Source organism: Nomascus leucogenys, chromosome 4, assembly GCF_006542625.1.
Source record: "Nomascus leucogenys isolate Asia chromosome 4, Asia_NLE_v1, whole genome shotgun sequence".
Classification (NCBI taxonomy): Eukaryota; Metazoa; Chordata; class Mammalia; order Primates; family Hylobatidae; genus Nomascus; species Nomascus leucogenys.
Window position 1 is genome coordinate 80,264,589 of NC_044384.1, and position 23,055 is coordinate 80,287,643.

Genomic DNA, 23,055 nt, shown 5'->3' on the forward strand with positions numbered 1-23,055 from the left:
AACCTCTCTGGACCTCCACTTCCTCAAATGTAAAACAGGGCTAATGCTAATTCCCACCTCATAGGGTTGTGGTGAAGACTCTATGAGTTAATATATGCAAAGCTCTACCTTAGAATAGAGACTCCTTCTAGAAGACACTCTGAAAGTGCTGCCTGATTGAATACCTTGCCCAAGGCCTCACATTAGCAAATTGCATAGCACTGATTCAGAAGGAAATGACACAACCCAGACACCTCGCCCTGGAGGAGCAAGAGGACTAGAGCCACTGACGAACATTCAGAGCAGCGCTTCCTGGTTCCTACCTCTGTCACATGACAGCCTATAGCAGAATGCATATCGCAGTAACTGGGAGACTCCAAAACATATGTCCCCGTGGCATAGACCTAGTTTGCAACCAATGTCCCATCTAAACAGATGTTTCTGTTTGGAGGATAAATTATATCCCTGTAAACCCTGGTAGAGTGGCTCTCTACACAGGCAGCTCCAGAGACTTGCAATATACGGCCACCAGGTGGCGGCGTAGCATCGAGCACTGAACTTGAGCGCCTGCTCTGGGCAAAGAATTCATGAACGCCCTGGCCAGGCAGATACCAGTCTCAGACATTTGCGGGCACCTGCGGAGGCTGCTGGTACCAGCGGGGTCAGCTCCACTCCACCTGTGTCTAATTTCCGAACAAGTGGGATATCTCGATCTACCCAGAGTCATCTTGAAAGCAGAGAGCAAAAACCACTCAAGCAGAAGATAATATGAGTGCTGCATAATCTTTGGTTTGGAGCAGAGAACAAAAGAGTAGCAGAATAACACTTCAATCGATCAGCCCCTGCCCTGTATAGAAGGTACTTGTAATGATCTGAAATTTCTGGCTTATTTTCAAAGAATAGAAAAATTAGGCCTGGGCTAGAGAGGAGACTCGTTCTTGATTTAGGTCAAGTGCCTAAGACACAGAGGCAAAGCAGTATGGGTAAAACTGTACACACTTTGGAAGCAGAATACTAGATTTAAATCCTCACTGTGCCACTTACCAGCTGCCTGTCCCTGGGCAAGTTTCTCCACCTCTGAAAAATAGGGCAGCAATATTAACTTCCTCATGGGGTTACTGTGAGAATTAAATGGGGTAATATCTGCCAAAGCCTTCGTAGCTACTCTGGAAAGAATCTCAATCATTTAAACTGCCAGTGGAAGTGATCCATTTTTATGATGTTTAATTAACTGCAATAAAATGTGTTCTCATCAAGACTGCTGACCACTCTTATGTCCTGAAAGCTTACCCTAAGTGACGTACTTTTCAATTGGTAAACATGGGAATGGGCCTTTTTGGGGAAATGATCTGCTCTGTTTCTATAACTGCCCTTTGAAAGAACGCACCATGGCATCGGAGATCCAGAAGAATGAGCCTCGTTGATCCAGTGGAGTTGCTCTGTCCTTGAGGGTTCTGTTTGCTCCATGAGAACAGAGAAGGAAGACTGCTGACTCAGGGGAGGGCTCATCTCACCAACCTGGCATTGTATGAGCCCGCTGAATCAGATTTGGGGCTGGTTTCGGTCACCACTAGAGTGTCAGAGAAACTCAGTGGTAGAGAAAGCAGAGATTTTCCCTATCACATGGTCAACAGGAACCAAGGAATCAAGAAACCAGGAACCAAGCTGATCCATGCTTCAGGAAAGGTCTCATAATTTGCTACTGGTATGCTCCTCCTTGGTCACCAAGGCAGGGTTTCCGGGGGTTGCCATTGAGATGAAGCCACCATATTGATTGAAAGGGGTGACCATCACTTAGGCAGATCTCGCACTGTGCAAGGGTCAGAGCTTTAGAGGAAATGAGAGAATAGGGAGAAGTGAACAGAGAGGAAGCCAAATATTAGAGGAAATGAGAGAATAGGGATAAGTGAACAGAGAGGAAGAGAGGGGAAGTGACTCACTATGAAACTGTGATTTTTCAGGTCTTAGGAACTGAGAGTCCATATGTATGGGATGTAAATATGTGTGCCTACGCATCTGTCTGTCTAAGCTCTTCTTCCATACCCAGGGATGAAACCCGCAGCTTTCACCCACTGGCAACATATGCACAGGGTCTATAGCTCTCCCATCTAAATGCAGCCCCATGAAGCTGAGATGGCTCATAGCCAGGGAATAAGGGCCAGATTCTGAGTTGAGAAGTCCTGAGTTCAAGTCCTGTGACTTAACATGTGGGTAACATTCAGCAAGTCAGGTAACCTCTCTGAGATGCCATCTCCTCGCCTGTAAAATGGGGGAATTCATTCTTGCTCAGCCTTCCTCAAAGGATACTTTTCAGATTCAGGTGTTTATTATCTGTGTCCCCAAGATGCCATAAGACCCGCTAAGGCAGGGACCATGATTGCTCTCTTCCCTGTTGTACCTCTTCATGACACCTGTCATAAACATTCAAAAAAGACTTGGTGAACAAATGAACGATAGTATGATGAACTCAGCCTCTGCCCTAGACAGAAGGCAAAGAAAGAAAGCTCTTGCATTGCTCATTCCTTCCCACCAGATACTGCTCCTTAAAGTGTGGTCTGTGGACCAGTGGCAGCAGCATCACCTGAGAGCTTGTCAGAAATGCAAATTCAGTCTGGGCGCGGTGGCTCACGCCTGTAATTCCAGCACTTTGGGAGGCGGAGGCGGGCGGATCACCTGAGGTCAGGAATTTGAACCCAGTCTGGCCAACATGGCGAAACCCTGTCTCTACCAAAATTACAAAACTTAGCTGACGTGGTGGTGCATGCCTGGAGTGCCAGCTACTTGGGAGGCTAAGGCAGGAGAATCGCTTGAACCCGGGAGGCAGAGGTTGCCGTGAGCCGAGATCACACCACTGCACTCCAGCCTGGGTGACAGAGTGAGACTCCATCTCAAAAAAAAAAAAAAAAAGAAATGCAAATTCATGAATCTTAATTTGGGGGGGTCGGAGCCCAGGAATCTGTGTTTTAACACACCCTCCATGATTCCAACACTCACTGACGTTTGAAAAGCATTGCTGTTGGACACACTGGGGTGAGGTTGGAATGGGGTATGAGATGCCATGCCCCCTTCTTGAGTTAACTACTTTCTACCTGGTTCAGGTGTTCATTACCCAACCCACCCCACCTCTTCTTGGCCTGCCTTGGAGCAGGAGAAATGCTATGGAGGCTGGCAGGGGCCTGAGGAGGGAGAGGAGGTCTTGCCTCCTCCTCCCCCTCTCCATGGTGACCTGGGGGTAGCAGGTCTGGCCCTTTCCTGTTTTAGCAGAACCTGCAGATACCGTGAGAGGATCAGGAGATAAGCTCTGCTCTCCTCAGCCCCGAGCAGGGGCAGATAAATGAGAGCTTTGCAAAGTGGGCCTCTCCCAGCCAGGCAGCTTCCCTGCACCCTGGCAATGCCCTGTAGGGGCAGCTGGGAGGTCTCAAGCTGGGATTTCAAGTACCGCTCCATCCTCCCCCATCCCTTGGCCCCTCTACTGAGGTCTCTTCCCACCTCCTCTCAAGGGTCTGAAACTGATAGTGAGCTGTTGGAAGCACACAGCATAGATGAGCCTCTGAGATAAGCATGCACGATAAGAACTCACACGATCACCCTGGTCGTGTTCCACGTTCTCAGCGGCACCTGATTCAAGGTACCTAGAAGCAGCTCTTCACACGTGCCAAAGAGAAAGTGGGGGTAACTACTGAAAGAGGAGAGGCAAAAACAAAATGCAACAGGGACAGATCCTGCACTACCCAAAAAAGCCAACAGTTCATGTCCAAGATCAGAGCAAGGGGATGTAGGGAGCAGGGGAGCCTGACAGCCACGGGAACCAGACTGAGGGTTTCAATCAGATGTCCACGGGGTGGCTTGAATGCGATCTTGACCACACTGATACAGATCATGGAGTAGGGAGGTGACAAATCCACTCAGCCGTCCATGGGGCAGTCAACCTTAGCGCCATTAGGAGCTCTGGGTCCCACATTCTGGAAGCACTGTAGAGAACTGGTGTCTTTCCCAAAGACTTATCATGTTATGGGAGGAACAGGAGATGTTTAACCTGGATAAAAGACAATTCTGGAAAAGCTACAAGAAAACTGACTTCAAATACTTGAGACAGCTTTGAGCAAAAGACAAGCTTGGATCCTTGCAGCACAATGAAGATTAGCTGAGACCCAGTTGCACCTCTGCCCATCTGGGTCCTGCCTTCATTCAACGTGCTGGTTGCCAATGACACCCCAGACTGAGTCAGCCCCATGTCCCAGTCCTGGGCCTGGTGCAGGGGGAGGTTTAGGGCTTAGAGTCAAGAAGCCCTGAGCTCCAGACCTCACCCTGCACCCTCTTTTTGTGTCACCCTGGCCCCAAAGCGCAGCCTCTCTGGGAGTGGGATTTCCTGGTCAGTAAAATGAGGATGATCACCCCAGCCCTGTAAGGTCGTAATGAGGATCCATTCATTCAACAAACACATGTCGAGCACTGTGCTCCTGCTGAAAATCGCCTCCCGAACTGGAGCTCTGGGGAGCACAGGAGCACCCAGAAGAGGCCTGGCGCGTGGTAAGTGCTCAATTAACGCTGCCGGTGACCGCCAGGGGCCCTTTCTCTGCCCTTCTCTGAGTTGGCTTCTGCAGAAACCCAGCCTGAAACACTGGGGCAAGCAATGATTGGTCCAGGCATTGTTTCAAGCACTCTGCAAGTACACCACCACACCAGGCTCTTCTGAAAATTTCAGGAGTCTCCTCTGGGCCTCTGCACACCATGTATAATAACAATGACAAACTGAGCTCAGGTGGGAGTAGGGGGTTCTGGGCCAGAGCCCACCTGATGCTGAGGTTGACAAAGTGCCTCCAAGTGTTTGGGGGCCACCCAAAGGCCTCCTCTAAAACACATCTCCCTCTCTCTGGTGAAAACCTGAGATCACCCTCAAGTATTTCAGGCAAGTCTAGGTGTTGAACAGAAAGTCATGGGGACCCAGGTCCCTGACATCTGGGGACTGTCAGACTCTCTCAACTGCAGCACCCCTTAGCTGAGGGGATGTCAATGACTCAGAGGAGAACACCTGATCCCTATCTTCCATCCATCTGCCAGCTCTTGGTTTCCGTCAGTCAGCAGATCTCAGCTTACATAAATAAGTTGGTATTGCTGATTCAGCACATTCTGCACGATGGTGTGTGCCAGGTGGTACCCAGCACCTCCCAGCACACAGACCAGGATCAGTGTGACGAATAGGTGAACAAGGCCCATGTGGGGGCAGCTGCAAGGCAGCTAAGCATGCCACCTCTGGAACCACAATCCTGGCTCCTGAATGTGTCGCTGTCTGATTTTGGGCAAGCACTTAGCCTTCCCATGCCTGTTTCCTTGCCTGGGTAACAGGCAGATTTACTGTTAAGAGTTGTGGCTCTGGAATCAGACAGTCTAGGTGTGGATCTTGCCTCTACCACTTATTTGCTGTGTGACCTTTACAAGTGTCTCAGCCTCTCTGTGCCTCAGTCTTGTCTTTTCTTTTCTTTTTTTTTTTTTTTGAGACAGGGTCTTGCTCTGTCACCCAGGTTGGAGTGCAGTGGCATGATCTCGATTCACTGCAACCTCTACCTCCCAGGTTCAAGCAATTCTCCTGCCTCAGCCTTCTGAGTAGCTGGGACTAGAGGCGCCGGCCACCACACCCAGCTAATTTTTGTACTTTTAGTAGAGATGGGGTTTCATCATGTTGGCCAGGCTGGTCTTGAACTCCTGGCCTCCAGTGATCCGCCCGCCTCGGCCTCCCAAAGTACTGGGATTACAGGTGTGAGCCATCGCACTCGGCCTCTCAGTTTCTTTATCTGTAAACTGGGAGTAATAACAACTGCACCTGCCTCACAGGATTGTTGGGAGAAACATTAAGAAATGGATTTGTACTTGCAGAGTGCTTGAAACAATGCCTGGACCAATCATTGCTGGCACCAGTGCTTCAGGCTAGGTTTCTGCAGAAGCCAACTCTGAGAAGAGGATTAAGTACAATATTTGTCTGCTCTGAGAATGACCTCAGCAAGCATCTATAAGAAAGTGGGGAAGAGACAGGGATGAAGCCAAAAGAAGGTGCATGAGCAGGTTACCTTTGTGGGCAATGCCAGTTCAATCCTGCTGGGGGCCTCTGGGGGCTGCAGAGAAGCCCCTCAGTATCCTACCACCTAAAGGCAAGAAAGCTGGGATGTAGAAAGCTGCAATAAAAGCAAAGGCGCGGCCAGGCATAGTGGCTCACGCCTGTAATCCCAACACTTCGGGAGGCCGAGGCAGGAGGATCACTTGAGCCCAGGAGTTCAAGACCAGCCTGAGTAACACAGGGAGACTCCGTTTCTACAAAAAAATAAAAATAGCCAGGCATGGTGGCACGGGCCTGTGGTGCCAGCTACTCAGGAGGCTGAGGTGGGAGGATCCCTGGGGCCTGGGAGGTCAAGGCTGCAGTGAGCTGTGATTGTGCCACTGTACTCCAGCCTGGACAAAAGAGCAAGACCCTGTCTCAAAAATAATAATTTTTAAAAGAAAGCAAAGGAGTGTAAGGGGACAGGGTCCCAACAGCGATCACCACACCAGGCTCTTCTGAAAATTTCAGGAGTCTCCTCTGGGCCTCTGCACACCATGTACAATGACAATGACAAACTGAGCCCACCTGATGCTGAGGTTGACAAAGTGCCTCCAAATGTCTGGGGGCCACCCAAAGGCCTCCTCTAAAACACATCTCCCTCTCTCTGGTGAAAACCTGAGATCACCCTCTGAAGTATTTCAGGCTAGACTAGCATATGATCCAATCGGCAGTGGAGAGTGATCCCTCCAGCTGGGGACAAGAGCTTAGGAGGCAGGGCAAGCCAAGGGGGACTGGAGCAGGGCAGAGGGGCGTACAGTCTCCTCCAGCACCCTGGCAACACCTGCCGGGCTTGGTTCTGAGTGTCGGATCATTGGGGTCTCCAGGCAGCGGCAGGGCATTTAAGGAACTGAATGGAACTCACTCCTCTGACAGTTGCGGGGTGGAAGAGCTGAGCGAGGAGGTGTCCCGGCTGCTTCTGCTGTGGACAGCTGCATGGCAGGGGAGGAGCAGTGAGGCAGGCAAAGTCCCCCTGCAGGGGTATCCTTGGCTCGAGAACATGAGGGAGATGACGGCACTCTGACTCCTGATATTCTTAAAACAATTTCCCAGGCCCTCTCACAAGCCCCCAGTTGGAGAAACAATGATTTCTAAAAGAAACCACTGGAATGTCGGACACGGGCCCTGGGACCTTTAATGTCCAACCCCAGGCAATTCCAAGAATTTCACAACTGGACCACTTCCAAGATGTTCTTCCTAAGAAGCATGCTGTAAGTAAATCAAAGCCCCACTCCTGGGTCTCACAGGAAGGTCTCCACAGCCCCACATTCCCCAACCCCACATCCCGAGTCTTCTCTAGGCCCTGGGAGGTCCAGAAGGCAACACCTGCTCACTGGTGAGGTCCCAAAGTGCTTAGTAAGCAAAGTACATTTACAGGTGAATAGCAAGGGAAGGGAGGGGAGGCGAAGCAGGTTCACACACCAGCAAAAACCACTGTCTGGGCTGAAAGGAAGATCGGAGATGATCCAACACGTTTCTAGAACTGGGGCAGAAGAAGAGGGACGTGGGAGGGTATGCAGCCGGTCGAGGGCCCAGGTGAGCCACAGGACAAAGGTGGCGCATCTTATTGGTACCTCAACTTCACTCATAAACGTGGAAAACGCTAAAAAGGGAGGGAGAGCCATGGATTATATACGGAAGCACAGGACGGGAGAAGCAAGAGTGTGAACAATTAATACAGAAAAGACCGATCTTCCACCTCCAGGACCCCCAGGTAGCATTCCCTCAGGCAGCTGGGAGGAGGACTCCGACAGGATCATTTGGGATGCAAGAAGCTAGTGCAAAATGACCCATATTACAAATGAGAAAACAGGCCCAAGGAGGGCAGGACCCTGCCCAACCGCACCGGAGTTGGCCGCAAAACTTCCACCCGGCCTTGCTTAGGGGCTCCTCGGACCTTTGTTCAACTCTGTTCTCTCCCTGAAATGGGTCCTCCCACTTTCCCTTTTCTACTTGCTCGCTCTTCTTTCCCCAGGAAACTTTGCAAGAAAGGTAAAAGCGAATCCCAGGAAAAAGACTGGTTCATCAACCACATGTTAACTGCGTCCGCGCGAATTGCGCATGAGCATGCTGAGCCCCACTCGCCCCAACCCCGGTCCCGCCTCCACCCCTCACCAACATGGCCGCCTCAGCAACCGCCCCTCCTGTGCGTCACGGACGTGGCGACTCCTGACGTCATAGGAAGGCGCCGGTTGTCGGTGGGGGCTGCACGCGTGCAAGGGTGTGGAAACTTACCGGCTGAGCCATGGATACACCGCTAAGGCGCAGCCGACGGCTGGGAGGCCTAAGGCCCGAATCCCCCGAGAGCCTCATCTCAGTTGCGCGGGCGAGACGAACCCTTGTGGAGTTCGAGTCGAACCCAGAAGAAACCAGGGAGCCCGGGTCTCCTCCGAGTGTGCAGCAGGCTGGCCTGGGGTCCCCCGAAAGGCCGCCGAAGACAAGCCCAGGATCACCCCGTCTGCAGCAGGGTGCAGGCTTGGAGTCCCCCCAAAGGCAACCAGAGCCAGGCGCAGGGTCCCCCCAGCGTCGGCAAGACCTACACCTGGAGTCGCCTCAAAGACAGCCGGAGTCCAGTCCTGAATCCCCACGATGTCAGCCGAAGCCAAGTGAGGAGGCACCAAAGTGTTCTCAGGACCAGGGAGTACTGGCCTCAGAGTTGGCCCAGAGTAAGGAGGAGCTGACCTCGGGAGTCCCCCAGCATCAGCTACCGCCGGGCCCAAGATCACCAGAGCCTTACCCCGGTCAGCAAGCTCCCGGTCCGGAGCCCTCTCAGCCACTACTGGAGCTGACACCCAGGGCACCTGGCGCCCCCCGGGGTCAGCATGAGCCAAGCAAGCCACCTCCAGCTGGGGAGACGGTGACAGGCGGCTTCGGGGCAAAGAAGCGAAAAGGCTTTTCATCCCAGGCCCCAGCGTCCAAGAAGTTGAACAAAGAGGAGCTTCCTGTAATCCCGAAGGGGAAGCCCAAATCGGGGCGAGTGTGGAAGGACCGCTCCAAGAAAAGGTGAAGTGGGGGACAGCATGGACAGGGGTTGCGTTCTCTGTGGTGTTGGGACCCCGCCTTTGCCCTGCTGCAGCCTGGAGAATAGCCCCAGGGTTAGAGAGAGCTCACGTTAGCGAGGATGTTAGCAAAAAGGTAATTACAATCAGAATGTGGTAAAATGCCCTGGGATCCCGGAGAGGGTGGGGCCAGGCCCTCAAAGATCAATTTCTCTGATGCCTTTCCTCCTCAGGGTCCCTATGGGCCTCTCCTGTAGCACCTCAGGTGTGTATTCGTTCAACAGACATTTACCGTTGTCTGCCCTCTCTAGTGAGGGAGGCAGAAGCAAGTAAACCAGCCATTACTTGATCAAAGCAGTGAGGTCTTCATCCAATACAGTCTGTTACAGTTATTTGCCTTTAAGATAAAAAGTATTACTGAGCACTGATTATATAGGACATCGTGTCCTTAATAAGGATTTACCAGTCAACAGCCTTTCAAACATGGAACAGCATGTGTCATCACACTTAATCTGCACGTCAGCCCTGTGAAGCAGGTGGTGGTATTATTCCTGTTTTTTGTGTGAGGAAACCAAGGCTAAATGAATGGTAGGCACAGGACCTGAGCACAGATCTGATTCCGAAGCCTGTGTGCAAAAAACCCCTTTACCCAGTCCCTGTAGATCCACCTTGAATTGGATTGCAACCTTCTTAAGGGGCAGGCACGAGATCTTTCTTGTCTTTCTGTGCCAAGGGCATAGTAAATGCTCAATGAATGCTTATTTAGTGAAGGAACGAAGTAGCTCATGTGAAGAAGGAAGAGTGTAGGCTGCCATGAAAGAGAGGCGTGGGGTTCAGTTCCAATTCGAGCTAATGGGAACCACAGGGGAGTCAGGGATGTATGCCTGTGAGGGACCATGAGGAGGGAGGGTGTTTTTAGGGAAGAAGCTGACTCTGTGCCAGGCTTCGTGCTAGGCCCTTTTCTTCATGCTAGGCCCTTAAAACCCTAGGCAGTGGGTATTATCCCCCCACCCCTGATTGAACAGAAGAAACTGAGGCTTACAGAGTAATTTACTGCAAGTCTCCCATGGGAGAGACTTTGAAGCTAGAGTGACCGTAGCTGTTGGAGAAGTAGATGATGGCACTACCCCTCTGCCCTGTCCCGGGGGGTCACAGGAGAATGGCAGGGCCATTGATGGCCATGTGGAACCGGAGGAGGCTGGTTCAGGTGGGAAGAGGGTGATGAACAAGTTGAGCGGGTGAAGCTTGGGGTCCCAGTACTCACGCTGCAGGTGGGGAGATGGGCTTGCTGAGCTAGAGGGGGCTGGGCCCATGCACAGGCGGAGAGAAGGGAGGGGCCCGCACAAGACACAGGATCAGCAGCTGGAGCAGAGTAGGAGGCCACAGATCACTTGACTAAGAAGTCTGGAGAGAGGGTGTGTTGTCCCAGCTCCCTGCCCAACTGCACACCCTTCCTGACTCGCTGTTGCTCACTCAGAGCACGCACTCCAGCCTCCTTAATGAGGTCCGCAGGCCCACCCTCCTCTCCCCTCCATCGCTAGAGCTTCCACACATGTCCCCTCCATGTTCCTCCCGTGTGTGACGCTCCCTCCTTCCTCAGCGCCTTCACTCGTGCTGTTCCCACTGTTTGAAAGGCTCTTCCCCTGGCCAATCCCCCACTCATGTTTCAGGGCTCAGCTCAAATGTGACCTCCTCTGAAAAGCCTCTCTGGCTTATCCAGCTAGGGTTAAGTCCCCAAGCTTTATGTTATCATTGTGTGCTGTACTTCTCTTTTGTAACACCTCCATTTACACAAACGTTTATTTATTTGCGTGATTCTTATTGACTGCCTGTTTTCCTTTAAACCAGAGGCTCCATGAGAGTGTGAGAGTGGGGACTTACCTATCATGACTAGATCCCCCAGATCCCAGCGCAGAGTAGGGCACTAAGCTGAACAAGTGGATGAATGAGGACAGAAGGTAGTTCATTCATTCATCAGCCATTGCTTGGATCTTGGGTAAACATGGCTGTGAACAAAAAGTCTCTGCTCTCCTGAAGCAAACATTCTCATTTTGGGAAACAGATCAAGAACAAGTACACACATGATATGTCAGTAATAAAGACTTTAAAGAAAAATAAACCAGGATGGGGACCAGAGAATAACAGGGAGGGCAGGGTATCGCCACAGTGCTCAGAGATGGCCTTGCAGATAAACAGGCCTGAGCAGAGGGAGCCAGGCAGAGATCTGGGGAAACAGGCAAGAGGAAAGGGAAGTTCAGAGGCTATTGAGGTGGGAGCAAGCTCCCGTTTGAGAGGCATTCCAGAGGTCTCACTGCTGGAATGAGGGGGAGAAGGGGAACAGTAGGAGATGAGGTCAGAGAGACAGCAGGGCCTGGTGACCCTTGCAGGGACTCCGGCTTTCCTGAGTGAGCTTGGGAGCCATGGAAGGGTGTCAAGCAAAGGAATGAAATGACCTGACTTGTGAGATCAGCCTGGCTACTGAACACAGACATAGGCGGGCAGGGGTGAAGACAGGGAAACCCACGAGGAGGCTGTCTCAGGAGAACTAAAACAGCTTCCGAAGCTGCAGGCAGGTCTGTGGGGAGGGGCCCAGTACGGCCACTGAATGGATGTTTGGGATCTTTGAGGGAGCAGCTTCAGTGGGTGGTAAGTGAGCCTGGAGATGGGTGGGAAGCAGCTCCTGCTGCAGGGAGGAAGACAGCCACAGCTGGGAAAGTGTGTGTGGTGAGGGAGACCTGGCCGCAGCCCTGTCTTCATGCTCATGCCAAACGCCATCTTCTCCATAGTGCCCCTTGGGCATGCTGTCTGCCTTCTCTGAGGAGTAGCATTTATGGAGCACCTATTACGTGTGTGTGTTGATTAAATCTCCCACCACCCTTTGGGTTAGGAATGATTCTCATCTCCACTGGAGAGGATGCTGAGACTCAGAGAGGCTGCCTTGCTCAAGGTCACCCAGGTGGTAAGTGGTTGGACTTGGAACCCAGGCCTGAGTTTCTTCAATACTCAGGTAGAACCAATGGTCTGGAACTGCCCTGCCTCAGTACCTTAGCCTCCAGCCACATGTGGCTATGTACATTTAAATTAATTAAAATTAAATAAAATTTAAGATTCAGTTTCTCTATCAACACCAACCGCATTTCTAGCGCTCAGCAGACACCCATGACTAGTGGCTACCTTATTGGACAGTGTCAGTGTGGAGTGTTTCCGCCATCACAGAAAGTTCTGTTTGGCAGCCCTGCTCTACAGAGATGCAGCGCTGTGTCTTGTGGTTCTGTGTGTCTCTAGGCTCCCACCACCTTGTCCCTTCAGGGTTCTCGTACCCCAGCTTGGGAAGCCCAGCTTTACAGTTATGGGGAAAGTCCATGTGGCGCCCCATTCTTAGTGCTTAGGAGGCCAGGCCTTCAGTGGCAAGGCCTTGGGAAGGGGAGAAGGAAATCAGGGAGCTGGGGCCAGAAGTCGACAGGGCCAAGGGACACCAAAATGGGCCTTGAATCTTTAAAAGAGAAAGACCTAATTTCAGCATGTGGAGGCCACCGAGAGACTTCTTTGCATTTTGTTTTTACTTTTTTTGAATGGAAATTTTCAAGCATACAAAGAAAGAGCAAAGCTCTCAAGTCCCCATTATCAGCATCAACACAGCTCAGCATTTTACTAGTCTAGCTTCATCTTTGATCCTTGGCTTTTATTCTTTTTTTTTTTTGAGACAGAGTTTCATTCTTGTTGCCCAGGCTGGAGTGCAATGGTGCAATCTCGGCTCACCACAACCTCCTCCTCCTGGGTTCAAGCGATTCTCCTGCCTCAGCCTCCCAAGTAGCTGAGATTACAGGTGTGCACCACCACACCCAGCTAATTTTGTATTTTTAGTAAAGACAGGGTTTCTCCATGTTGGTCAAGCTGGTCTCGAACTCCCAACCTTAGGTGATCTGCCCACCTCAGCCTCCCAAAGTGCTGGGATTACAGGTGTGAGCCACTGCACCCGGCTGATCTTTGGCATTTTTTTTCCCCTGAAATATTTTAAAGTACATCCTAGATATCTCATCCCATTCATAAATCTTTGTAGTATGCATTCTTACAGAGATGAGCTCAGTTCTCCTGTAACTCTAAAATCATCGTTGCTCTTTTCAGATTTCCCTGAGAGCCCTGATGCCCACTTCATCTCCAACTGGGGAAAGAGATTCTTTTTCTTTTTTCTTTCTTTTTTTTTTTTTGAGGCCGAGTCTTGCTCTGTCACCCAGGCTGGAGTGCAGTGGCGTGATCTCGGCTCACTGCAACCTCCACCTCCCAGGTTCAAGCAATTGTTGTACCTCAGCCTCCCAAGTAGCTGGGATTATAGGCATACCCCATTACACTCAGCTAATTTTTGTATTTTTAGTAGAAACTTTAGTAGGTTTTAGTAGGCTTGGTAGGTTTTGCCATGTTTGCCCGGCTGGTCTCCAACTCCTGGACTCACGTGATCGGCTCGCGTTGGCCTCCCAAAGTGCTGGGATTACAAGCATGAGCTACTGCATCCGGTCTTGGTGGGGAAGATTCTGAATCATTACCCAGAACGTTAACTACTCACACTGCTCTGAAATGGAATGGGCCACCTCCATAGGGGTTGAGCGCCCCACCTCCAGAGGCATTCACACCCGGGCCAAATGCGCTTGGCGGAAGCAGCAGAACTTTACAGCAGGGGCCGCATAGCCTGGACTCTGCATTTGCTGACAGGATTCAAGTCCTGACTGCCACAAGGTATCTTTAGGCAGCTATTTAACCTTTCCGCACCTTGGCCTGCTCCTCTGTAAGTGGAAAGGATGGGAGTACCCACCTCAGAGGCATGTAGCCAAGGCTTGAGAAATGGCAGCCAGCATGATCAGGGTTCCCTCCTGCCCCAAGTTTCTGCAGCCCTGGAAGGCCGCCTGTCAGGCCAGCAAAGAGGTGGTTCTGCCTGGGGTCTGGGGAAGAAGGTCCGGAGCCTGCGGCCGAGAGGAGACAGGGCATGGGTGGCGCTTGCCCCACAGACCCTGTATGCACCCACTCTCGCCCTTTCAGATTCTCCCAGATGCTTCAGGACAAGCCCCTGCACACATCATGGCAGCGGAAGATGAAGGAACGGCAGGAGAGGAAGCTGGCCAAGGACTTTGCCCGTCACCTGGAGGAGGAGAAGGAGAGGCGCCGCCAGGTGAGGGGCCAGCCAGGCTGAGGCTGAGGCTGGGGCTCAGAGGGCTAAGCTGGTGTCTGCTGGTACAGATCTGAGGTGGGGGCTTCCACGGGTGCCTAGGGGAGGCCGACTTGGTTAAAAAACGTTCTTGAATCTGAAGGCCCCAGGGAGGAAGGGCACCTGGCCAGAAGCAGAAGTGCAGTCTGGGACCACAGGGCAGGGAGGCCCAGGGGACCATGCAGTTTAGCCTGGGCCGCTGAAAGAGCCTCAGGGACAGGGACGGAGGGGGAGGACCAGAAGTCGGCCTTGGGGAGAAGGCCAGGAGGAAGTCCTGGGTGGTAGGGCAGTCAGTGAGATGGAGTCGAGGGCCCTTTGCTGGGACCTTCTCAGTTGGGAAGGGCTTGCAGATTGGAAATCCATGTCCCCGGTATGGCTGCTGTCATTCTCCAAGAAGCAGCCCACACACCAGCAATGTGGATGGCCCCCGCACCTTTCCTCCACTTCTGTCCCCTGTCACCCATCCCAGAGCCAGGAAGCCCCTGTAAAGGGTCACAGCCTCACCCACATCTGCCAGGGACTTTTCAGCGGTGGGGAGGAGGGCGCTCAGCAGGCAGCATGCAGAGAAAGTGGAGTGGCATTGGTCAGCACCTGCCCCCCAGGGCAGGGCAGTCAGTGGGAGATTCCTCCTCCACTCCTCTAATGACCCCAGGGGTGTAGGAGGAGTGCCGAACGGGATTCAGACAACTCATCCATGGCCCGTGGTCCCAGGCTGGCCACTGAGAAAAGGGGTGGGCCAGTCACTCAAGTCAGGCGTCCCCTGCTCTAAGTCACCCCAGTTCAGCTTACAGCTGACATCTGAGGAACGGTGTGTCTGCCACTGTATGCTAAGGCCTTATCTCTTTTCCTGTATGGCCCTGGCTCCCTCTTGGGCAAGACAGAGCTGCCATCTCACTTCTCACCGTCCACTGCAGAGGTGCTCCTGCCCAGCCCCCAGCCCAGGCCTGCCCTGACCACAGGAGGCCAAGGCTCACTTCTCCTTCCTTCCCAGGGGCCTAGGCCACCCCTCCTACCCCACGTCACCAAAGCCAGCAGAGACTCCTAACCATGCAGCAGCCTTGGAGCCGACGTCCCCACCCTGGCCTTGCTGAGGGACACAGTCAGCATGGCTAGAGAGCGCTGGGCTTCCCCTCCCAAGACAGAGTCCATCTAGAGTCTCAGTGTGCCCAAGGAGCTAGGGGCTGCTCCAACCCTGCATGTGCATTCCCTCATTGACTTCTCAAAACTATCTTACAAGGTAGATACTGTGGTCACTGTCACTTTAAAGATGAAGAAGCTGAGGCACAGACTTAGCTAAGGTCTCCTGTTTAGGAAATAACAGGATCCAGATTCGAACCCAGCCCAGATAGCTCCATAGCCTTTTCTGTGCAGTGCAGCCCCTGCACAGCCCCACACCTGCAAAAATCTCAGGGACCCAGCCCTCACCCCTAGCCTGGCATTCTGCAGCAGCGGGACTCCAGGGGAAGAGGGGGAGACTGTCCAAGAGGGTGGGAATGGGGGAAGGGCCAGCACCCGTTTCTCCCTTGGCAGTTGATGAGGGTGGCACGAGGGACCACTGTCTGCATGTGCGTGAATCTCCAGGTGGGCACCCCCTGTGTCTCAGCCCCTGTCCTCAGTTGCCTGTCCCATACCCACCTCCCAACATGCTGTCAGGAGCTTCTACCACAGTGGGCCCCTGGCACTAGCCCATGGCACAGGATTGCTCCCGCTGGCCCTCCACCTACACATCACCAACCTGGAGCCTGGCAGAGAGGGCCATTCCCCTTCCTCCTGGGAATTCTATCCACTCACACTCTTCTGGGGCCTGAGAGACCAGGGCTGCCTCTGCTCCCCGACTCAAATCCCCCTTCTCCCACATGTTCCAGGAGAAGAAACAGCGCCGGGCCGAGAACCTGAAACGCCGCCTGGAGAATGAGCGGAAGGCAGAGGTCGTCCAAGTGGTGAGTGTCTCGTTTTTCCCCTCTGCCCATCTGCCCCACTTGGGGGTGCAAACCAGGGCCTCGACCCCTGCCTCATGTACCCCCACTCTCATGCTGTGATCTCAGGCCCCTGTGGGGCGGCCTTCCTCTCCCCTGGGAATTTGGACCGAGGCTGCAGCCGTACTAATGCCCTCCCCTCATACCACCCCCAGATCCGAAACCCCGCCAAGCTCAAGCGGGCAAAGAAGAAGCAGCTGCGCTCCATTGAGAAGCGGGACACCCTGGCCCTGCTGCAGAAGCAGCCGCCCCAGCGGCCGGCAGCCAAGATCTGAGCTCAGGATGGCCCGAGGCCTTCCATGGCCAACAACCATGTCAGACACAGCCCCTCAGGCCACTGCTCAGACGCCTCTGCTGGAGCCGGCACTCCAACCCCATGGCTCCAGAACAGGGACCCCCACCCCAACCGGGGCTCCTCAGCCATTGAAGGCTTCCAGGCAGGTCTGTGTGGGACAGAAGGCCAGAGGGTGCCTGGGACCTGGCAGAGATGGGGGCGGGAAGAGATTCAGCTCCCATCCCTCCTTCCTCTCCTTCTCCAAGTGCCTTCAAACCAAGAACCGTACACTCTTCTGGTTCCTCAGTGAGCTGGTGACTGGCAGATGACTCCCCCAGCAGTCTATGCCCTTTCTCAGCATCCTAGGTCCATCCCAGGCCTGGAGGCTGGCGGTTGGGAATCCAGCTTCCCCCACACCTTCCCAAAGGCTGCTCTGAGCACCTCCACACCCCACTGCCTCTGTCCTCAGCAAACTGAATCCGGCTCCTCTCCACTTTTCAACACTGAAAGATTAAAATGGGGAGGTTGCAGGGAGCAGAGTTTTTCCCTAGCACCCCCTTTCCCAAACCAGTCTCTGCAGAAGCCCCAGAGAATCTAACTCATGCCTGTCCAGTCTACAGCAAAAATATTTATTGAGTGCCTGTTGCACACAGGCACAATCCTAGGCACCGGCAAATACAGACAATAGACCAAAGCCCCTGCCCTCGAGGAGCTTTCATTCTGATGGAGAGAAAACATAATAAACAAGCAAAATGCACCACGTGTCCAATGGGGGAAGTGCTATGAGTAAAGGGGGAAGGGATGGGAGGGAGCAGGGGTGAGGTGTCAACACAGGGTGGCTGTGCAGCTAGCTGGGCACCTCACTGTTCCCTTTGCTCAACACCTGCTGTGAGCCAGGCCTTCAGTGATCCTGGCCTTTGGTGGCAGAAAAAACACAGGACGAAGATCTCAAGAGTGTCTCATCTGCTTCTTCCACTGACGTTTCATCCACCAAGCAAAATTCATTGGCATCAACTTTTCAGTCCCTGGGCTGCAGAGCTCAAACACAGCAGTCTGTGACCCCAAGTCCATGGCAGGTGGAGGAATGAGACGCGGTGCAGTGGAAGTGCTAGCTCGGAGGTGCACGTTACCCCTCCCATCCATAAACGGGAAATGGTAGCTGCCCAGCCCCATGCAGCCTGGAGGCGAGGGCTGCACAGATCTTGGGATTACCAGTGCCCAGAGGGATCCCACAGAACACCAGGCCGGCAGGGAGGCTGGTCAGCTTAGCTAAGAAATGACATGTGCTGTAGTCTCAGAGTTGCTGTGCCCATTCAAGTTCTAACGACCGAAGACTTTTAGTCATTTCCCCCGTTGGATTTGATTAGCCCCAGGTTTCCCGAGTGCTTGACCACACCATCCCCTGCTGCTTCTGCCTTGGAAGCACTTTGGGCAGTGCTGGGTCACAAGGTAGCATCTTAAGTCCCTTGAGTAGGTCAGAGAATGTCCTCGCTCACCAGAGAGTCATTGAGTATGTGATGCCTAGGGTTACAGTGCAGACCCTGTGGTCGTTAGCCCTGAAACTGGGCAAGTCACTTAACCTCCCTGAGCCAGAATGTGCTCAGCTGTAAAGACTGGCTAATAGAAGCTGCCCCTTAAGATTGTGGGATGTGAAGCGTCTAGCGCAGTAAGCATTGGCTAAATAAAGAGGGCAGGCTGGAACAGTGCTTCTCAAACCTTTCCTCTCCTCCAAAAATACATGGATGGTTTAACATAAAACTCCCTCCCCCCTCCCCCATCATCTGGTAAAACTGAGCTCCGGGGAGAGGCACCCCGTGTGCCCTTCCGACTCCACTGCCCTAGAGTGGGAAGTCTATTATGAGTTTCACTTTGTGTTACTCCAGGCCTCGCCTGTGAGCCTGCCGCAGTGGCTTCTCGGCCTGGAAGCTTGTTAAGTGCAGACTCTCAGTACCTGGCCCCGGCTTCCTGAATCAGACTGCACTTCACAAGACCCCTAGGTGATTCACTGGCATATCAAAGTTTGAGAAGCACTGCTTTAACTCACTGTTTCTGAAAAAGATTCAGAGTCTCCTGGGGCGCTTTAAAATGCAGATGCCTGGGTCCTGCCCCTCGGACTTTGATGACTGCGGCTGGAGTCCGGATATCAAGTTGAACCGCGGCGCCCTGGTGATGCTTTCGCGTGTGAGCGCTGCCCTACCCGGGCCGGGTTCTAACTCGAGGTGCTGCTCAGCGCCCGGTTCAGGGGGCGCCTCTGCCAGGACGCTGCGCAGCCGCCCAGCAGCCAGCCGAGGAGGCGCGCGGGACCCCGCGGTTCCTCGGGGCGGCTGCCGAGAGCTAAGGAGGAGGCCGAGCGGGTGCTGGAGGGGGTGCGGCGGCGGCGGCGGCTGCTTCCCGCGCCACCCAGCTCGCTGTCGTCCACTAGCACGCTCTCCAGCACCGTGAGCAGCGAGCGCCGCAGCTTGCGCAGCATGTCGGGGCAGGTGAGCACGTAGAGCACCGGGTTGGCCACGCTGTTGAAGAAGGCCAGGCTGGTGACGAAGGGCAGCCCGCGCCACACGAGCGGCCGCAGCCCCGGGTTGGCATGCGCCCGCGCCTCCAGCAGGCTGAACGCGTGGTAGGGCCCCCAGCAGAGCGCGAAGGCGGTCACGACGGCCGCCACCAGGCGCACGAAGCGGCCTGGCCGCCGGCGGCCGCGGTGCTGCAACCGCAGGCACACGGCGGCGTGGCTCGAGGCGATGATCGCCAGCGGCACCAGGAAAGCCAGCAGGAACTTGCTGACGGCCAGGGCCGCCTGGCGCGAGTTGCACGTGGCATCGCGGTCAGGCCCCGGGTTCAGGAGCAGCACGTTGTAGTAGCACATGATGCGCCCGTCCAGCCGCGATATGGTGTCCCGGAACACGAAATAGGGCACCGTGTTGAGCACCGCTAGCGCCCAGAGCACCAGGCAGACTTTGTGCGCCGCGGCCACGGTGCGGTGGTTCTGCGCCCACACCGGCCGCACCACCTGCAGGCAGCGGTCCAGGCTGATGGCGCTGAGCAGGAAGCCGCTGGCGAACATGTTGAGAAAGAAGATGGAGGAGTGCAGTTTGCAGAAGGTGGTGCCCAGCTCCCACGAGTGGCCCACGGCCAAGAAGTAGGTGAAGAAGGGCAGGGAAGCAGAGGCCAGCAGGTCGGACAGCGCCAGGTGCAGCACCCAGGTGGTGACCACGGTCTGGCGCATGCGGCAGCCCACCACGAAGAGGATGACTCCATTCTCCACCAGGCCCAGCAGCGAGGCCAGCCCGTGCAGCAGCACGGCCGCATGGTCGATGTAGCGGATGCTGGTGTTGCTGTGGCTCTGGAGACGGCTCATCTGCTCCAGGATGGGGCAGAGCGGCTTCAGTGTGGCGTTGGCCGACATCGTGGGGCTCTGTAGTGGAGGGAAGGAGGCGCCTAGGTTGGAAGTGCAGAGGCCACGGGGGAACCAAGAGAGAGGCCTGGAGTGGGACCTTCCCCAGGAGATGCCAATGTGACCCACGAATATATTGGGCGGTGGGGGCGGGGGGAATAATATCCCAGCATTGCTGTGCTTGGGCAAGTCATTTGACCTTCCTGAGCCTTTTTCTGCCTCTGAAACTTGGATGTCAGTCCTAACAGCACCTAGCTCCTAGAGTTATTGGGAGAATTAAGTGAGTTTAATACATAAAAGCATTTAGAACATGGCCTGGCACACAGCAAGCACTTTATCAGTGTCATTGTGATGATTATGAAGCAAATGGTCTAAGATCACACAGAGAAATAGGAACAAGGTCAGGCCACACAGGACTCCTTTTTCCCATCCCCAGAGCACTGGCGGGTGAAGGAGGCCCCAATTAGGGCAAGAGGATTTTGCTGGCCTGGGCGATGGAGATGCTGCCCCTTCCCACCCACAGCATCCACAGCGCCCCCAGACGTTGCCTCTCTACAGATCCTCCATGGAGCTCCCCGCAGTCAGTGGTGGCTGGTTAGATGTGTTGACCATAAACAGTGGAACCAGCCCCTCCTCTGATGGTTGGAGAGGAAATCAGATAAGAGCCGGGAGAGCTGGGTAGGAGGAACTCCCACATGAGGCTCTGGAGGCCCAATGGGGCCAAAAGATCTCTCCCTTCTCAGGGGCAGCCACAGCAGCTCTCTCTGCCTCAGGAAACCCACCCCTGTTCATTCACTTACTCCATCATGCATTCATCCAACAAATAAGACGTGCATGCTCACATCCTCATTGAAAGCCCGAAAGACCATCTGATGTGAGGCTGGTCAAGACCAGTGAGGGCTGAGGAAATTGCATGAGGCTCCATGAAGGAGGTAGGGGGCAAGTAGCAGGGGACAGGGACTCAGGTTGTCCTGGGCACCAATGACACTCCAGGTACTATGGTAGGTCCTTCACATAGGTGCTGTCTTTCTGGCTCTAGAAAAATGGTGCTAGTACTCCATCCCATTTTACAGATGAGAAAACTGAACCTCAAGTGGCTAGACAACTGGCCCAGAGCCACCCAGACGGCACAAACATGTGGGGGAGCAAGTTTCATGCTCAGCCTGTGCTCTTTCCTCTACCCCTACTCCAAGGAAGAGAGGATGGAGGAGGAGGAAGAAAAGCAGGAGAGGGGAGCAGTGGTCTTCAGTACTCATCTTTTTAGGGAAAACAGTGTTGGCCAGGATGAGAAAACCCACTCCCTTCCAGAGACCACAGTCCTTTATAGAGTGGGGTCCTGGGATATCAAATTATAATTCTGCTGGCAGATGAGCCCCTTGGAGCGAGGGATCTGCAGGTAGATGGAAGAGGAGCCTGTGTTTCCTGAGAATGGGCATACTTCCTAAGCTTTAGAATGTGCAGAGTAGTTACTCTTGCAATGAACCTATGAGACCCCATTTTTCAGAAGAAGAAACTGATGAAGTTCAGAGAAGCACAGCAACTTGCCCAGCATTCCTCAGCTGCAGCAGCGCGGCTGGGACTTCACTCCCAGCAGACAGCCAAGTACCACCCCCTGTCTGCCCTGAAACATTCCCTGCAGACCAGCTGCTGCTTATCCAAATCCCATGGGGATGATCAGAGAGCACAGTCCTGCCACCCTTGGGAACCGCCAGATCAGTCCTTCTGACTCTATAGAGACAGCCCCCAGCCTCCCAGGATTCTCAGGTGCCCAGCAGCTAAGGTCCAGCTTTGGCAGGTTTAAAAAAAAAAAAGAGAGAGAGACAGAGAGTGGAGTGCAAACTGTGGGAGTCCAAGACCTGGGTTTGAATCCCAGCTCCTCGGCTTCCTGGCTGCACGACCTTGGGCCAGTTACTCTAAGCCTGCTGGTGTCATCTTCCCACCCAGACTGCTTGTGAATATTGACAGACAGTTGAGTGGTTTCCCTTCATACCCGACATCTAGTTAATGCCTAAGAGAAGCTAGTCCTTCCCTCCTCTGAGAACCAAGTCCCCTCCAGTCTTTGGTAAACTCAACCTTCTGCCATCCTAGCTGGTAACAGCCCTCTCACCTGGTAAAACTTTGCCTTCTCCTGTGGGTCTAGAGAGGGCACTAGGCTGCTCAGCCCCTGGGCCACTGCCTCCTTACCTGGGCACAGAGGGAGCACAGGATTCCAGCCCTGGAGGCAGTCAGCTCCTGACAGCAGCTAGACGAGAGGCAGCGGGCAGACAGAGGTGGGAGAGGGAGGCTGAGAGAGGAAATAGCTGTCAGCCCCAGTGCATGTGTGTTTAGGGGTGGGGTTGGGGGAGGCGGGGACAGCTAGGGAGTGAGTTGCCACACGGGTGTTCAAATATCATCAATTTCCATCAGTGCCGGCAGCCCCTGCTCCACCCACCCCCGCTTCATGAAGGAGACTGCAGAAGTCCAGAGGGCAGTGCAAGTGCACGTGAAAAAAATCGATGTGTGCAAGAGAGTGTGAGCCCAAGTGTGCCTAGGGGTGTGCTTTTGAGAGTGACCAGTGTGTAGGATAAGTATGTGAGAAGGAGAATGTCTCATCCATCTGTCCACTGGTCCTGGGCTGCCATCTCCCGACACCAGCATCCTCAGAGAAGAAACCCCTCCAGCTGTTCTCAGTTTCCCAGGCAGTGTGGGGGCCTGTCCATGAGGGACTCGACGGCTCTAAGGCCAGGAAAGTACAGTGGGGTAGTGGGGGCAGTGGCAAGGACGCGGGCCAAGAGGTCAGTTACTTCTGATTGCTGAGCCCTGGGGTCGTCATCTGTGAACGGGAGCAGTAATGTCGGACTTATTGTAAGGGTTGAATGAGGTGGATTGCACAAAGCTCGTGGCACACAGTAAGTGCTTGTAAAAATCAGCTTCCTTCCCCTCTGAGGGAAAAATGAATATAGGCTCTAAGGCAAAGATCAAATAGCTTTTATTTAAAACAGGCTCAATTTTGGGAGGCTGAGGCGGATGGATCACTTGAGGTCAGGAGTTCAAGACCAGACTGGCCAACGTGACCAAACCCCCGTCTGTACTAAAAATACAAAACTCAGCCAGGCGTGGTGGCACATGCCTGTAACCCCAGCTACTTGGGAGGCTGAGGCATGGGAATCGC

General features: G+C 53.8%; 2 protein-coding genes across 2 annotated transcripts; one reads left to right on the forward strand and one right to left on the reverse strand.

Annotated features, from left to right (window-relative positions):
* The first annotated feature begins 8,260 nt into the window (after window positions 1–8,260).
* On the forward strand, window positions 8,261–17,273 carry CCDC86 (coiled-coil domain containing 86). The gene is made up of 4 exons (XM_003275233.3): window positions 8,261–9,073; window positions 14,101–14,230; window positions 16,132–16,206; window positions 16,398–17,273. The coding sequence occupies exons 1-4, from the start codon at window positions 8,316–8,318 to the stop codon at window positions 16,515–16,517; spliced, it is 1,083 nt and encodes a 360-aa protein (XP_003275281.2). The 5' UTR covers window positions 8,261–8,315; the 3' UTR covers window positions 16,518–17,273.
* PTGDR2 (prostaglandin D2 receptor 2) lies at window positions 17,125–22,185 on the reverse strand. Its single transcript, XM_003275232.3, has 2 exons — window positions 22,089–22,185; window positions 17,125–19,925 (listed from the first exon to the last, which is right to left on the reverse strand). The coding sequence occupies exon 2, from the start codon at window positions 19,914–19,916 to the stop codon at window positions 18,726–18,728; it is 1,191 nt and encodes a 396-aa protein (XP_003275280.2). The 5' UTR covers window positions 19,917–19,925; window positions 22,089–22,185; the 3' UTR covers window positions 17,125–18,725.
* Between the last annotated feature and the right edge of the window lie 870 nt (window positions 22,186–23,055).